Source organism: Papio anubis, chromosome X (genome assembly GCF_008728515.1).
Source record: "Papio anubis isolate 15944 chromosome X, Panubis1.0, whole genome shotgun sequence".
Lineage (NCBI taxonomy): Eukaryota > Metazoa > Chordata > Mammalia > Primates > Cercopithecidae > Papio > Papio anubis.
In genome coordinates this window covers 74,825,427-74,843,180 of record NC_044996.1, presented here as the reverse complement: position 1 = coordinate 74,843,180, position 17,754 = coordinate 74,825,427, and the positions used below count along the sequence as shown (strand labels likewise).

The 17,754-nt window shown below is 46.2% G+C and overlaps 1 protein-coding gene across 1 annotated transcript; it reads left to right on the top strand.

Moving 5' to 3' along the window:
* The first annotated feature begins 5,236 nt into the window (after window positions 1–5,236).
* On the top strand, window positions 5,237–17,543 carry FGF16 (fibroblast growth factor 16). The gene is made up of 3 exons (XM_003917905.5): window positions 5,237–7,762; window positions 13,971–14,074; window positions 16,107–17,543. The coding sequence occupies exons 1-3, from the start codon at window positions 7,489–7,491 to the stop codon at window positions 16,350–16,352; spliced, it is 624 nt and encodes a 207-aa protein (XP_003917954.1). The 5' UTR covers window positions 5,237–7,488; the 3' UTR covers window positions 16,353–17,543.
* Window positions 17,544–17,754: the final 211 nt, after the last annotated feature.

Below are 17,754 nucleotides of genomic sequence, written 5' to 3'. Positions count from 1 at the left end.
AGTCAACTCTTAACTCCTAATGTTTAATGTAAACCAGTTTAGACTCCACAATTAATCCCATAAGCATCCTTCTTGATCTCTCCCAGGGGCACTTAGCATAAGTCTGAGCCTGTAGTTCGGGCTCAGCAAAGACATATTGAAGATACTTGTTCTAGAAACAAAATTAGGGGTTTCCATTCTTTTAGTATAAATGGTTAGAAAATGGAAGTGTTCAAACACAGCCATAAAAAAACAAACAAACAAAAAAACATTAAAAAAATAAAAACCCTCAGCATCCTGGGGAGCAGCTAGCAAAGACACCACAGGTATTCCCAGGTCATTGAACCACAGAGTGTTAGAGCGGAAAGGAATCTCAATCATCTATTCCCAAACTTTTAAACGGGTGTATGAATACCCCTGGGGGTCCATGGCAGTGTGCCAAAGGGGTCCACAAAGCCACAGAATAAACACGGCATGCTTTTCTGGAGTGTCAATTTTACTTGAGTATAAGAAATTTTAAAAATTTCTATATTAAAACAAATATAGCTATATCATGGAGGAGAATGCAAACACTGCTCTCATTTTTAGGATATAACACAAGATCTCAAAGACACTTGGAGTTTGCAGTAGGCTGCTTTGGGCCACCCCATCCACCCCTCTCCCTTACCCATGCTGGGGATTTCATTTTCACTTTCCTCTGTCATTAGGGTGATTTTAGTGAAAAATAAATAAATAAAAGTTTGAGACAGACTGATGTAGTCCAACCCCTTTTACACAGTTAGGAAAACTGAGGCCCACAGGTGAGAAATAATTTGGCCAAAGCCATATACATCGAGTTCAGTGAGAGCTAGGACCACAATTCGCCTCGTCAGAATGTACATTTCTTCCCAGAGACTTGCTCAGGTGACTACTGACTACTGACTACACTTCCTTGCTAACTCTGTTCCATAGCTTGTACCTTTCAGGATTTTTTTTTTCTTTCCAAGGGTTATACAACCTATCCTTAGGGAAACTTAGCGGCACTGGGAGCAGGCCAGACCCTTCCCTCTCTACAGCTTCAAATGCAGTGAATAATGATGCATGAAATGCATGTAACTGATGAGATTCATACCCCTCCCAGAAACAGGATGAAAGCCAATAATACCAGGGTGAGAGAGGCAAAAAAGGAAAGGGGTTCTGCTAATCAGAGGCCATAGCCAGAAAGCAAAGAGCTGATTTCAAGATCTTACTTTTTCCCTTGGTTTGTGTAAGACCACCTCAGCAAGACTCCAAGGAAACCAGGGCCTCAGTTTCCTTGGAGGTGACTCCGCCTGGCTTCCCTGTCTCCTTCAGGCTAAGGGAATAAAATAATCACCTCAGGTAAAAACAGGAAGTGACTTTGAATTCAAAAGAACTGAACTTCACTGTCATGTATATTCTTATTAGCAGGGGCTGCCTATAGATTTGCATACTTACATACACTTATTCACACCTTAAACCCACGACTCTCACTGTTACACAGACATATGGAAATTCTTCTGCACACTGTCACAAATACACACATAAGCACACATTTGTGTTGAGAAAACCAACATTATGATAGTCTGTCTCTACCCACACTTCTCCTCCCCCAACACTCAGCCCTAGATATACACCACTGAGACCAACACTCATATCACACACATCAGGTTGAGCAGTGATCCCAGTTGCCAGGGTGAGAGCCACATTCCATGGTGTTCCATTCCTCTCAAAGAACTAACAGATCATTTCACAAAAATATCATCACCTGCCAACTAATGTCAAGTTACAGCCAGAATTAATGGTACATTATCCACCCCCATTACAGGTAGGCTCACAGGAGAATGACAACAGAGACAAAAGAGATTTGTGGCTCAGTGTCACTGCAGGAGACTGACCAGACAGGTAAGATGGGGTGGGGGGCTTGCCCCAGCCAAAGAGACGTCCTTTCCTCTCTAGAATTGGGGGTGGGAAAGTAGTCTGACTTTTTGCAGACTTCTCAAACTCCAGATACAGATCACCTAGGTTAAAAACAAAATAGAAAAGAAAAAGACTGCTCCTTTTTAAATGTTTTCTCAACTTTTATTTTCGTTTCAGAGGGTACACGTGCAGGCTTGTTACATAGGCAAATTGCATGTCATGGGGCTTTGGTGTACAGATTATTTCATCACCCAAGTAATAAGCATAGTACCTGATAGGTAGTTTTTTAGTCCTCACCCTCCTCTCACCCTCCACCCTCCACCTTCAAGTAGGCCCTGGTAAGACTCCTCTTTTAACATGGATTTTTTTTTTTTTCCAGAAGATGGTTTGGTCATGTTATACTACTTTTTCTTTTGAATAAGACCCCAGCTACTTCAGAAAAGTGTAGTGATCAACAGGATGGTCTCTGGAGCCAGACGCCAGGTGTGAATTTCAGCCCCATCACATGCTAGTTGTATGACCTTGAGCAAGTTGTTTAACCTCTTCAGCACTCAGTTTCACAGATCTGTTAAAAATCGGGATAATAAGAGCATCTTCCTCGTGGTGGTATGATGTGATTTAAATTTAAAGCTCTTAGAAAAGTGCCTGGCCCTTAAGAGGCTCAATAAATGGAATTATACAAAGGAGTAATTTCCTGTTTTTCCCAGGCCTTCACTCCCTCACTACCTGCTTGCCCACCCACAGCTGACAATGTGGTCACCCTGTTTCTGAGTCACGCCTTCTAGAGCCCAGAGAGAACAAGACTGGCCCAATATCACACAGAAAGATTAATAGGATTGGAATTGATTGCTTTGGGGTGACTCAGCAGGCCAGTGGCCAGTGTTCTTATCTACTTCATCTCCTCCTTAGGAAAAAATGAGCATAGTTAGAGGAAACCTTGGGAGGAAATATGGCTGGGGCCAGGCAGGATGTAAATAATATTAAGAACAATGACAACTTAATATGTGCCAGGCACAGCTTTAAGTCCATTCTGTGTACTTTATTCAAACCTCACAGCAACCCTATGAATTGATGACTACCATCATCACCTGCATCATACCAAAGAGAAAACTGAGGCTCCAACACCTAGAATGGCTTAAAGCTGGGGTTATGAACCCAGGCAGTCTAACACCAGAGATGGAGTGTTCAACCACTACACTATACTGCTGTCCACATAAAGCAAAGAAAACAGAAGGAGAGAGGAGGCAGGAGCAAAAGACAATGGAGCGATACAAGTTCTTTTTGAAGTAAGTTGATTGAGGCAGGCTAGCGTTTTGGTTAAGCACTAATTTAAAAACAAGGGTTAAAAAGTAACTGGGTTTAAGGCTTGCCTCTGCTCCTAGTTATTGATCGTCTTTGGACCTTAGCCTCCTCATCTGTAAAATGGATTTCACAGGCCAGGCATGATGATTCACATCTGTACTCCCAGCACTTTGGGAGGCCAAGGATGGAGGATTGCTTGAGGCCAGGAGTTTGAGACCAGCCTGGGCAGCATAGTGAGACCTCATCTCTACAAAAAACAATTGTTTTTTAATTAACTGGGCCTGGTGGTACATGCCTGTAGTCCTAGATACTCAGGAAGCTGAGGTGAGAGGATCACTAGCGACCAGGAGTTCAAGGCTATACAGGGAGCCATGACTGTGCCACAGCACTCTAGCCTGAGTGACAAAGTGAGATCCTGTCTCTAAAAAGGTAAATAAATAAAAATAACATTTAAAATTAAAAACTAGTATTTCTTAGAGTTGTGATAAGGTTTACAGAAGATAATGCACGTAACATGCCAAGGGCAGTGCTTAACACGCCTACATAAGTACTCGGTAAGAGCAACTAATGTCATTGGCTATGCCACCTTCAGGATTTGCCTAGCTATACAGCTCTCCCTGCCCCTTCCCAGGGAATATCAATTAGTAAGGAAAAAAAAATTGTAAATTGTCCAGAAAATGAAGAACTGGGCAGAGTAACAGTTCTAGACATCCTTTCCCATCTCTCAGGGGTATGTGTGGGCATGGGGTGGGGGGTGGTTAGTGAGCACCAGCATTATTAGCATCACTGTCTCCTTTCTCAAGGAACAGAGCCTGCCAGATTATCCCCCAGCCTTTGGTTGCTTATAGACTGAGTCAGAACTTTTTTTTTTTTTCTCCCTTCAGTTTTGTTTTTCCACATCCTTTTCACATCAACCCTGTGAGGTATTGGGAAAGGAGGAAGTAATCTCAAATGTGTTAACTGTCTTCCATGGGGTGGACACAACGCTGGTACTTTCCATCAGTGCCCAATACCTCACAATACCACTGTGAAGGGGTGCAATTATCCTCACTTTATAAATGATGCCCTGAATCCAGGGAAGGTTTGCTTTCTTTTTTAATGTACATTTTCCTCTCATCCAATATATTCAGTACTACTCTGGTCTGAGGTTGTTGCATCCTGCTGAGGATTTTCCGTAAACTAAACTATAGTGAAATTTCACTGTCCTCAACACACCAATCTTTGCATAATCCTAAATCCCATGAGTTGAGAGTAATTTGCCGCCAGTGGAGCAGAGATCAATTTATGACTCTGCTATTTAGTTGCTATAGGATTCTGTACTAGTCACTTAACCTCCCCCTCTATTTCCTCATTTCTAATATGGGGATAATGACACCTTATATTCCACGAGGTTGTGAAAATAAAACAACTTTCTTGAAAGTGCTCTGTCAACTGAGATGCTTGACATAGGAACATTATTTCAAACAGAACCATCAGATAGCTTAATCTCAAAAGAGCCCCAGATGGGCAATGGAATCCCTGTATCTCTGACCTTCGATCAAGTAGGACTCCAGATCTGCCAACTGTGGTTGGTGACTTTGGGAATGTTGGGGGACAAAGAATGCATAAATACCCTGAAGTGACTGTTGAGGAAATGATCTTTGCCATAATCAGTGTGTAATCTATATCATCATGGAGACATCTAAATCCTTTATATAGCATGCTTCTCAAAGCAGTTTCATCTATACTATTTCATGTGGCACTCAATACTCATTTGAGGTACTGAGCACTGATGGAAAGTGCCCAGCATTGTGTCCACCACATGGAAGACACTTAACACATTTGAGGTCAAATTAAAATTGTTCCACTTGCTTTGTTACAACTTTCCTCTTCCTGCAAGGGGTCCATCTGAATTTGCAAAACCCTTCCCATCTTCCCTTTGAGGCCCATCCATTACAAAGGACACCTTAGTCCAGAACCGGGCCCTAAACCTCCAGATCAGTCTTTCTGAGTCCACACAGTACCATGCACCTGATACTGTCTTGTACTCCAGTCATTTATGTACTTGTCTTAACCTCTTTCCTTCCTTCTCCACCTTCCCACTAAATTCAAAAACTCTTTGAAGACGGAAGAAAGAAGAAAGAAAGATTGATTTATTTGTATTTCACCAATCTAATAGTTGCTTTATGTCAGTCTCATTTTATAAAGCTTTTAATTATGGAAATTTTCATATATACTTTCATATATATATATAAAGTATAATTAAACACCAATATACCCCTCACCCAGCTTAACAATTAGCGACACAAGGACAATAATCGCATCGATACCTCCACTCCTTCTGCCTTCTTAGTTTGAATAATTTAATAGCAAATCCCAGACAGCATATGATTTCATCCATAAATACTTCAATATGAATGACACTTTCTGCATTTCTGTGTCCCCCTACAATTGGAAGATGACTTGCATCTATGTTCCCTGCTACTGGGAGCACCTCAGATTATTTCTGAGTGTGCCTATTATGTGCTACATCTTGTGCTTGGTTTCAGAGGTTCTGTCTGAGATGCGGAGGCACACTAGTACCAAGCCGCAATACTCCCAACCGAGAATTGCTACGGTTCCAGGGAGTGAGCTCAGGGTGCACGAGGGAGCCCAGGAGCAGGACCTGAATTGCACTAAGTGAATTGCGCGGAATAGGTTTTCTCATCTCGTGGTGACCCTGAGTTCAAAGTTGCCACGAGACTGGGGGTCTCCAGCAGGAGGCGCTGCAAAGAGAGGGGGTGGCGCGGGGCTCCCGGTGTTCAGTTTCTCCTGAGGGAGCCTGGGAAGGCAGCCATCGCGGGCGGCGGGTGAAAACCCAGTAACAACACCGTTTAATAGGCGATCAGGACGCCGAGTGCCAGGGCCCAATAGGTGCCCCAGGATTCAGGTTCGGGACAGAGGTACAGGGGTGCAGGGCAGGTCTGGCACCTGCTCCCCAGGACTTCTGGACGCTGCCCGTTGACCTGGCTGCCGCCGGTTCCTGTCCCAGCTGCGGCTCTTCCTGATAGAATATCTCGGAGCAAGGCACTGGACAGAACGAGGAAACACCTGTTTCCAACAAGAAACGAGGTAGGGGGGAAGCCCCCACCAGGCTTCCAATGGCCTCTCATTGAGCTTGCTCTCGAGAGCCTTGTAAAAGCGTGCCCAGAAAGCCAGCGGAGATCATTTTTCAAAAAGATCGCTTTCTATTTCTTACTTCCCCCCTCCTTTTCCTAAGCCTAAGCTGTAACGTCTCTTTCTTGAAAAAAATAAAAATTCACCTTTCCTTGAGTGGTTTCCCGCTCCTCTCAGACCCAGTAAGGCCCTCGCCTTGGAATCAACAAGGACCACCACCCCCAACCCCAAATTTTGCAACTGCATTGGCTTCCAGGTTTTTCACTTCCTCGGTACCCCGCCAACCTATACAGGTAGGAATTAGGACTTGGGGGCCGTGGAACAAAGAAACCAGGGAGTCCCTGTCCCGGGTCAGATGCCCCTTCCGCAGCCTCCGACCAACTGGGGAACAAGAGGAGATCAGAAGCATGTGAACCCCCCAACTCCGGTCTCATGGCACTTTCCAAAGGCTAGCATAGCAGCCCGAGGATGCGTGGGAGGTGTGGACAGCCCCCGGGCAGCACACAGACAGACCCCCACGGAACAGGCCTTGAGTGGCCGTGCGCGCCAGCGGCCTCCACGCACTGGGTTCTGTTATTTCATCAGCAGTTTCAGAAGAACCTGCCAAAAGCAGTTATGCCTCACTGCAATGTGTAGCTTTTTCCTGCCATTTTTTCATAATAAAAGAGGGAGTGAAGCTCGCTCGCTCTCTCCCTCCACCCCCCTCTCCCAAAAAGAGCCAAATGGATGCAAGAAAAAAAAAAAAAAAAAGAACCCACACACCAATCTCCGAGGGGATGCCAATGAGGTGTGGCTTGTATTTAAATATCCAATATGTCAATGTAAGGGGAGTGGGTATGTATATAAAGTGCCGTTTGCATCTGATAGCTGGACGAAGCCAGCTATGAGAGGCCGGGGGAGATGGATGCGGAGGGGAAGAGGCACTTTGACTGAGAGCAAGGTCAGGAGCGCGCTGCCCTACGCTCCCCGCCGCTGAGAAGTTCCTTGGACGCGAACAGACGTCGACTGCAGCTCGGCAGAGCGCAGAGCAAGCGAGCTAGCGAGGGAGCGCCGCCGAACCGCCCGCGCCCGCTGCGGGGAGAGGCAGTTCGCGCCCCGTGGCCCCGGCTCGGCCCGCGCGCGCCCAGCACAAACCGCGCCGCAATCTGCCCAGCCATGGCAGAGGTGGGGGGCGTCTTCGCCTCCTTGGACTGGGATCTACACGGCTTCTCCTCGTCTCTGGGGAACGTGCCCTTAGCTGACTCCCCAGGTTTCCTGAACGAGCGCCTGGGCCAAATCGAGGGGAAGCTGCAGCGTGGCTCACCCACAGACTTCGCCCACCTGAAGGGGATCCTGCGGCGCCGCCAGCTCTATTGCCGCACTGGCTTCCACCTGGAGATCTTCCCCAACGGCACGGTGCACGGCACCCGCCACGACCACAGCCGCTTCGGTGAGGACGCGGTCGGGGGAACGGGAGGCGGGCGGACGGCGCACTGGGGAGCCCACAGCTCCGGGCTCCGGCGTAGGGCCCGCGGACCGCCCCCCGGGCTTGGTGTCATCCGGGCCAGTCGAGGCGAGACACGACGGCGCGGGCGTGGGCCTCTCGACATCAGGGGGCCCTGCACCCTCGGACACTCTCAGGAGGGGGCGGGGGCGCCTTGCGGTGAGGCCTCTCCTTTCGCCGCTCCACCGGATCTCCCCGGGGAGCAAGGGGGTAGTTCTGGGAGCTGGACTCTAAGCCTTGAATGAAAGCAGGTGGAGCTGAGACAGGGGTGGGAGCTCTCGCCTAGGAGGCCGGGACCGTGCCTGCAGCGCGGGCCGAGCCTCGAAGGCAGCAGGGCTGTGGCAGCTGTTTTCCTGGAACAGGATCCTGCATGGGCCATGGGCATGTGAGGCGGTCGGCCCGCACACAAATAGCTTTTGGTCCGTGGGTACCCGGCAGCTGTGGTGTCTGCCTGCCTCGGGGTCGCTCTGTCCAGGGTCGGAGCCAATCCAGGCAGCCTGGCATGAATTGGGAATCTAGGAAAACCTCGCGGTGTCCACCGTGTAAGGGCACAAGTCCGGGGGCAGCTTTTGCCGGAAACTACCCCTGGACTCCTTGCCTCAGTGAGGAAACCGTCCTGGGCCCACTCCCAGTCCCAGAAACAGTTGTCTCTTGGGCCCAAAGCAGGAAACGTTCGACCTTCATCCAGGATTGTCTCTGCCTGCCTGCCACTATACAGACTGTTCAACACAGCTGCCTGTCTCACATATAGAACTAATTACACAATTAATATAAGCCTTGATCTGTGACGAAGATCATTAAGTTTCTAAGCAAATGTGTTCACTCCTCAGTAATTTGCCATTTTTATTTTCAATTTCCAATTATCTACTAAGATATCATGGGGGGTTCTGTGACAGCTACCTTTGCCCCTCCCTGTCCTCCAATGTCCTCAGCTTCCTCCCAAGGACCCTGTAATCCAAGAAGGACACCTTTTCCCCTAAGCCAGTAAGATGTTCTGCCCACACTCAAACATGACACCCTTCCCTTCTTTTTCCCGCCCTCCTTCTTGCCAACATCTGCCCCAACCCCCTAAATCTCTCCATCCTCCTATTCTCCATGCCTTGCTAGAGCTGCATCTGGAGTGCACAGCAAAAAGGGGAACATAGGGGCCAGTTGCTGGGTAAGGCCAAGCCTGGCAAACAACTTAGGGGCAGGGTTGGTCTTCCTTGCTGGGAACAGGCAGAAACCCTAATGAGGTCTATGGCATCTTGGAAAAATGCACTCAAACACAGCTAGAGTTCTGTGGGTTGGGAGGGGTAATGGAGGGGTGCAGGTGTCTGTATAAACTTGCAGCAGGTCCTCAAAAGGGTGATAAGGTGGAGTGGGAGGAGAGGGAGTGTTAACTTGGCTCCTTTCCCTTTCATTGCTTGTGATTTTGCAGTCCCCTTTTGTTCCTCTTCATAAGGAATGGGACTCCCACCCTGGCCTCAGAGGCTTCCTGAAATGGCATAAAGATACCGGGGTAACTCATTGCTGATATATAACCAAAAAAAAGGTCATGAAATGATGGAGAAATGTGGGGTGGGGGCAGCGAAGGTGGAGAAATTATGAGCACGCCTCCCAGCAGCTCCAAATATTTTTCTGATTTTGTGCCTAAGCTGAGCCCAGTAACCTACAAGGTCAACATAAATCAGTAATAGGCTCTTGGGATAAGCGGTCTTTAATTACCTCCCTAAAGACACATCTTGATTTCTTTTCATCTCCCAGGTCTGCTAAGGGTGTTAAGTTTAAGGAGAAACCAAAGGAAATAAAATTGGCAGGAGGAAGGGACATTTTCACTGCTGCTTAACTGACTGCTTCATTTTTGGTTTTGCCTTTAAAAAAGAAAACAACACTGCCCAAGAGCACCTCTGCATCACCTTTTCCCTTTCCTCCTTCCCTGACTTCCTGTCACTTTCCTGCACTTCCTGTAAAGAAAGTGATAACTGGTCAAAGCTGTCTCTTTGTAACCTTCCCTGCCAACTTTAAAACACATATTCTTTCTCCGTTTAGCTTTTGGCACAGAAAGAGGTGGCGTTCGAGTTTGCTAACTCTCTCCTCCCTCCACATTTGAGTTAATCAGCCAGGGTATTCAATAAATTGAAACTTTAACATTCCATAAGTGCTTTAGCAGTCAACATTCCAGCAGGGTAAAGTAGGCCAGACTTAAGATATAAAATATTATAGATTTCTGCTAGCGGGGAGGAGGTAGTCTCCAAAAGCCATGTGAAGTAAATAGCTATTTGTTGTAATTGGAGAGCAGGGCCCCCAAGGATTACCCTGGAATCCATGTGTTCAGAACAAGTCAGGCTAAGCCCAAGAGCAGTCCCGACTCCAAATAATAACCTGTTGGCACAGCATATGCTCTCCACTCTCCATCTGCAATCAGTAGCCAGGAGTATTTCAATCACCGCCTGGCTGGTAGCATTTATATGAAGTTCACAAGGATCCTGACATTCCGAGGGGCACCTGTGGACTGGCAGAGCAGAGCTTCGGAGCCAAACTGAAGGAGAGTCCTCCCACCAGGTGGGATGGAGTGGGCTCATGCAGCTGCTTTCGTTCTTGAGTGATCTGGTTCTCGTTTGGCAAGATGCCAAAGCAGCACTGTCTTGGCCCCAAAGGATGGCTGAAGGATTCAGGCAAGTTATGCAACTAGATTAAATGACACGTTAGACAGTCATCTAGCTAGGTTCTGAAGCAGCGGGGCCCAGAACAGATCAGTTTTGACTGAGGGCCTGGGGAGAGAGGTATAAGAAGAGAAGAGTCTGGAAATTGTCAAGAAAATGGCAGAGCCTGATGTGGGTAGGTCAAGATGAGGCAGAGTAGAGAGAGGTCCTGGGTCTTGAAGGGGTAAGAGTACTGAGGACAAACTTTGTCTACTTAATACTTCACCTCAACACTTTGCTGTTAACACCCCTGTCCAGCTGTAGCTGGGAAAATATGAAAATGGCTTATTTTCTCTCCTGCTTCATGCTGGCTGGGATTCAGGATAAGGTTTAGGAATATCTCTTCCATCATCATGTGCCACTGGGTTCCCACAGTTTGAAACCAGCTAATAGGAAAGTTGGCGAGGGAAAATGATGCCCAAAGACAGCTGGACAGGGATAGTTCCAGCTGTTGGAGACCCCTGTTACTGGACACAACCCAAGTGACTTCCTGTATGATCTGTCCTTTGGCATCAGGGTTAACAGAGAGTTGGAGAAAAACTGTGGTGACTCAAATGGCCACACCTCTTGGGTTTCATGATTTGTTCTCACACTATGTCTTGGGCAGTGAGATCACAAGCTGCGCTCTGCTACTTAATGAGCTCAGGGTTGTCAGAGACATGAGATACTTACAGAATGAGGGAACTCAGTCTTGAAGCTCAGGAGTAACCTGCCTGAGCAAAGGCAAAGAACTGAAGGCTCCCACATGTTAGTGTCCCTCAGAGTTTAAGACCCAGAACTGAATCATGACCTGGTTTCTGGTTTCCTTTCCATACTGGGCACTCTCCTTTGAACATGCTCTGTTTTTCCATTTTCTTCTCTAAGCACAGTAGAACTAAACACACTACTCTCAGTGTGGTCTAACCATGGCAGAGCGAAGCGAGACAATCCCCCCTCCCTTTTGCTAGTTACTAGACCTGTATCAGTGAGGCCTTAGATCACACTAGCTTTTTTTTGTATTTTTTCCACTAGCTTTCTAATTTTTAATTTTACATGACCAACTGTACATTAGCTTTTTAATAATCCACTTATCACCCATCACACGGAGTTTGCCTTGTTCAGTTGTCTCCTTGCCATTGTCGTGTTTTACTAAGCCACATTGCCCCATTGCAGAGATGGGTAGACTTGCACATAATTAAAATGCACAGGAACACAAAATAACAGTACCCATTTTCAAGAAAATATACATGGTTGCCTGAAGTGGAGGGGCAAATGGGAGCAGGGTATAAAGAGAAAAAGAAAGAAAGAACTAGATCATTATAAAACCCTTGCACAGACCAACTATGTTAATAGGACATGAAATAAGTAGTACAGTTAACTCAACTGTCTGCACTTGAGGCTCACCCTCCCCCGACCAAATCCCAAACACAAAATACTTTGGGAAATTTGGGGGACCAAAGTGCAGGACTTCACATTGATTCTAATTAAGCATAGTTTATGGAGCCAGTCCGTTTTTCTGTCCTCTTGAAATCTCTTTGGATATTGATTATGTCATCCCTCTCAGCTGCATGTCTTCTAGAACTAGGATAAGCAGTCCTCATATGTTCTCTTACAAGTCATTTATTGAAATATCAAACAGAGCAGAACCAAATGCAAAACCTTGTTCAGTGCAGCTGAAGATTTGGTTGCATTAAATCAGTGCCTGATTAACCCCTACTTGGCACTGGGTATTTTCTCTTCCCCTCCTACCGTCTTGTCTCAATCTCATTTCCCGAGACTCCTTTCTTTGTACTGTAAAATTTAATAACAACCAGACTGAGAATAAAACCTGGAGGATTTCAGTGTGAGAGGCCAAAGGCCAAACCCTGAGTGTTCTATAGAATTGCCGCAGAAGAACCTTACATCCTTCCAATAGATCTGGGTGGGTTGTGGAAGCACGTGGCCCCAAAGCTGCCATACCTGAACGGCAGTCCACCAGCTTGAGTCACTGGGGTTCCTCAGGAGACTTCCCAGTAGAGTTTTTAACCTGATTTTAAAATTAGCCACTTAAAATTCTTGATCTTGGAAAATCAGCTCTACTCCCTATATAGATTACATAGAATATTACCCTTAAGAATTGCATTTTTGGGCCAGGCATAGTGGTGCACGCCTGTAATCCCAACACTTTGGGAGGCCGAGGTGTGCATATTGCTTAAGCCCAGGAGTTTGAGACCAACCTTAGCAACATAGTGAAACCCCATCTCTAGAAAAAATAAAAAATTAGCTGGGTGTGGTGATGCGTGCATGTAGTCCCAGCTACTAGGGAGGCTGAGCTGGGAGGACCACCTGAGCCTGGGGAGGCTGAGGCTGCAGTGAGCCATTATCACACCACTGCACTCCAACCTGGGTGCCAAAGCGAGATACTGTCTCAAAATAAACAAACAAACAAGCAAACAAAAACAAAATTGCAATTTTGGATAAGACAGCCAGATATGAGCTCATTTCATACGCTGGATGACTTAAACAAGTTTTTGGTCTGTATGTTGAGAAATGTGATTAGAGACAGGAATATCAAAGAGGAATCTAGTTGGCTATTATGTCTGTATCAAGATAATAGACGTCCTATCTCGGGACAAAATTGTAGTCTTCATTATCACTAGGAATTCAGTTCTGGGTCCTTTTTCCCAGTTAGGACTGCTGCTGAGTAAATGAAAGCATTTCAAATCTTCACCTCTAATATTGTCAGCTAGGACATTTCTGAATTTCTTCTCTTTGGCCTTAAAGTTGCAACATCTCAAATCAGTATGAGTCCAATACCACCTGCCAACTCTTTGCTGTGGATAAACTTAAAATTCTCAAAGGAGAATGATAGGCTTGTCAGCTTGGGGCTGTACTAGCTGAGAACGCTTTTTAGGAGAAAGCTCTCATGTGGCCAAGTTTTGCCTCCTGCCATAAGCAGGGGGAACAAACAGGGAGTGGCCTGTGTGGCCTTTGTTAGAGTCAGCTACAGGCAGTTGACAGCCTCATGTGGCTTTAAGGACATGGGGCTGACAGGGCACAAAACAAGTTCAGCCTAGAGGACAGCAAGGTAATGCTGTGTGCTCTAAGGAAGAGGGAGGTTACTGGAAAGATACAGAAACCTGTCCTCATTCTTGCATTCAGAAAACTGACTTCTCACTTCTTGAATTTGACAGCGATAGCACCTTGAAATTATGGAGCTTTTGTAGCCAAAGCCTTCTTACGGTCTCTTCCTCGTAATATGCCTAAGAGTGTTGAGTAGAAGCAAAGACGGTGTTTCCCATTTTACATACGGAAACACTGAGGCCCAAAGAGACAAAGTACCTTCTCTGTGGTTCCATTCTTGCTGCAAAAGATGGTTTCATCGGCAGTTGATCAAAGGCGCACAGGGCTGGCCTCCAGCTGGGGATAAATGACTGGTAGCTCATGTCACCTGAACAGCTTTCTCTGAGTTTGATGCCGGTAACGGGAATAGTGTTCACTTTTTGCCCTAGGTATCCTGGAGTTTATTAGCCTGGCTGTGGGGCTGATCAGCATCCGGGGAGTGGACTCTGGTCTGTACCTAGGAATGAACGAGCGAGGAGAACTCTATGGGTCGGTAAGTTTAAGGTTTTTTGTTGTTGTTGTTGTTGTTTCTGTTTTGTATTTTGTCAGAAGTTATTACAACCAGTGTTTGGACAATGTAAAGCAAAAGTGTAAAAAATATTTATCTGGGGGCCGGGCACGGTGGCTCACGCCTGTAATCTCAGCACTTTGGGAGGCCGAGGCGAGTGGATCACAAGGTCAGGAGATTGAGACCATCCTGGCTAACACGGTGAAACCCCGTCTCTACTAAAAATACCAAAAAATTAGCCAGGCATGGTGGCAGGTGCCTGTAGTCCCGGCTACTTGGGAGGCTGAGGCAGGAGAATGGCGTGAACCTGGGAGGCGTAGCTTGCAGTGAGCCGAGATAGCGCCACTGCACTCCAGCCTGGGCGACAGAGCAAGACTCCATCTCAAAAAAAAAAAAAAAAAAAAAAATTATCTAGCACTTGAAAGTATTTTTTTAGCTGTAAAGGAGTAGTGTCTTTTAGTTACTTCTTGGCTGCCCAGGGTCTTGCTACATAACACCTTCACTCATTTGGCCCCCACCAAAACAAGTTTTTTTTTTTTGTTTTTTGTTTTTTTGCTTTGAGATGGAGTCTCACTCTGTTGCCCAGCCTGGAGTGCAGTGGCACAATCTCAGCTCACTGCAACCTCTGCCTTCCTGGTTCAAGTGATTCTCTTGCCTCAGCCTCCCGAGTAGCTGGGACTACAGGCATGCACCACCATGCCAGCCTAATTTTTTGTATTTTTAGTAGAGACTGGGTTTCATCATGTTGGCCAGGCTGGTCTCGAACTCCTGACCTCAGGTAATCCACCCGCCTTGGACTCCCAAAGGACTAGGATTACAGACATGAGCCACTGCACCCGGCCCCAAAACATAAGCTTTTCTCTGATACATTTGCTTTTGCCTTTTTCATTAGAAGGTCAGCTAGTCTGATGATAACAGTAATCTGTGCTGGTTTGGCAGTAGACGGTCAGGGTTTGGGGCATTAACCCTCCAGAGAAGTACATCTGAATTTGAACGTGTACCCAGAGGAGTAGCAGACTAGCAGGCACAAAAATAGGCAGTGGAAGAGGCTTTCAAATTGAGGATTCTGAGGTTAACAACACAGTCCCTGACTTCCAGATTGCTTCAGTTGAGTCCCAAAGGCCAAATGAAACAAACAAATGAAGAATGAGGGTTCCAGGGTCTGGTGACAGCCTTAAGCCCTCAGCTAGGACTAGGCTAGCAGCAGTGCATTTTCTCTATTCTGGAAGCTAGCCTAGCACTGAGGAATGGTGAGTGATTTGCTGACCTTAACTCTTCCGGGGGATCCCAACTCCTGGCTCTGGCTTTTGAGTCACATAGCACACTTTCTGGCTGCCTGCACCCCATGAAATCAGAACACATTTTTCCGTGACACCTAAGAGATAGGCCTGTCCCCAGCACTCAGTATCGGCAACCCCAGCAAGTAGTATGGCGGTCAGATCAAGTGTGAGAAGGGACAGAGGCAAGAGACCCAGGAACTGCCAGCCTGAAGTAGCCAGACTGGAAGAGCTTTTCAAGGAGATCTTTTCTGAGCTTTCAAACTGACAGGCCTGAGACCCTTCATTAGGAGAGATCACAGCTCACCTCCCATGGAGCTTTATATAGATCTGAGGCCTTTGCCTGTCAGTTGACATGGTTGACTGTAATCTCAATGAATTTGAACATCATTAGCTCTAAGTAGGGAGAAAGCTCAGTGGGTGCCAGCAGGGCACTGGGAGACCATAGCAGCAATTCTTAGGCTCAAAGAGCCAGGTGATGCCATCTCCTCCAATCTCCTCCCTCCAGGAAAGATTTCAACTAAAACATTTTTGTGTAGCTCATGAAAGAGAATGAAGGAGATACAGACAAGGGTGTTTTGTGCTATTTGGAAGAAAGATACCTCCAGTAATACAGAGAGATAGGACTGGAATTTTCTAACATCAATGTGCTATTGCTATTTCAGGGTTTCTCTACTAGCAAGCCGGGATAGGAGAAATAGTCATATAATGGGTTCTGCTTTATTTTCTCACCCTCACAGAAGAAACTCACACGTGAATGTGTTTTCCGGGAACAGTTTGAAGAAAACTGGTACAACACCTATGCCTCAACCTTGTACAAACATTCGGACTCGGAGAGACAGTATTACGTAGCCCTGAATAAAGACGGCTCACCCCGGGAGGGATACAGGACTAAACGACACCAGAAATTCACTCACTTTTTACCCAGGCCTGTAGATCCTTCTAAGTTGCCCTCCATGTCCAGAGACCTCTTTCACTATAGGTAATGAACCTCTGGTGTGCCCTCTGTGACCCATGTACTCTGGGGTCACGGTTGTCTCTGCAAGCACTATATTCATAGCTTTTCAATCCTTCCTTCCTATCATTTTAGATAACAGAAAAGCACTTACTGTTGAACTCAACCCAGCTGTTCCCTTGTTGTTCAAAGTGTATATCAAGGTTGGGTTATTTTGGGGAGGGACGGGGGGGCTGGGCTCGAGGGAATCTTGTATATACTTTTTTCTTTACTCATGTTCCTTCTCCTGAGGTAGCATAACAAAGAATGGGAGCCCCTGCTAAGGGCCAGGGGTGTCTTACCCCACAATTTACTCAAATACCTTGACAATGGGTATAAATGAAAGGCCAAGGAATCTGCCACGGATGCTACCTACAGAGCTTTGGAAAAGTCTCATTAAGAAAATCCTTGGGGCTACAGCCTTGCTGCAAGCCTTCCCTGCATTGGCTCTGCAGATTTCTCATCTGTCCTGACATGCAGTTTTCCTGTCATTGGAAGTGGGAGATGGGGTAGGTTGTAAGAAAATGATATTAAAATGTAAGCATGGATACTGTGCATAAGGACAAACTATTTATAAAATGTATATGCTATTTATTTTATATATTTATTTATTTCAAAATAATTTTATTTTTAATGAGAGGTGCGATGGCTGGATTTTCATCAGAAAGAATAAGGTCCTACTGAAACAGGATAAAATGAGTTATTAAAGGCTTTTACTGGCAATAAAATTTGTCTTTATATTGTAAGATTCTGTCTAATTCTATTGATTTGTACATTTAGTAGGATTAGACGGTTGGCCAGCTTCTTTCTCTCCAACTCATTAGAATTTTCTGATGTTGGCATCACACTGCCTATGCTAGATGACTCCGTCAGCCAATATGTTAGCATTATCTAGAGGCCATATGTGAAGTCCTAGTGGTCCTTTCCAGTTCTATGACTTTAAACTTACAGGTGAATCAAAGCTTCAGGAAGGCCTAGACCAACAGCTATTACTCCCATTTGTGCTTAGGACTATGCATAGAGAAACTCTCCTTTGGTACTTGGTTAGGGTCCAAAGCCCTAAGGTCAAAACACTAACTGGGAGCTTCTTACTTTAGATATGAAGACGAAGGGATTCAAAATAAACACATATTGGCTGGTGCAGTGGTTCACACCTGTAATCCCAGCACTTTGGGAGGCCAAGGCGGGTGGATCACTTGAGGCCAGGAGTTCGAGAACAGCCTGGCCAACACAGTGAAACTCCATCTCTAGTAAAAATACAAAAATTAGCCAGGCATGGCGGCAGGTGCCTGTAACCCCAGCTACTTAGGAGGCTGAGGCAGGAGAATCACTCGAATCCAGGAGGTGGAGGTTGCAGTGAGCCGAGATCACACCTTTGCACTCTAGCCTGGGTG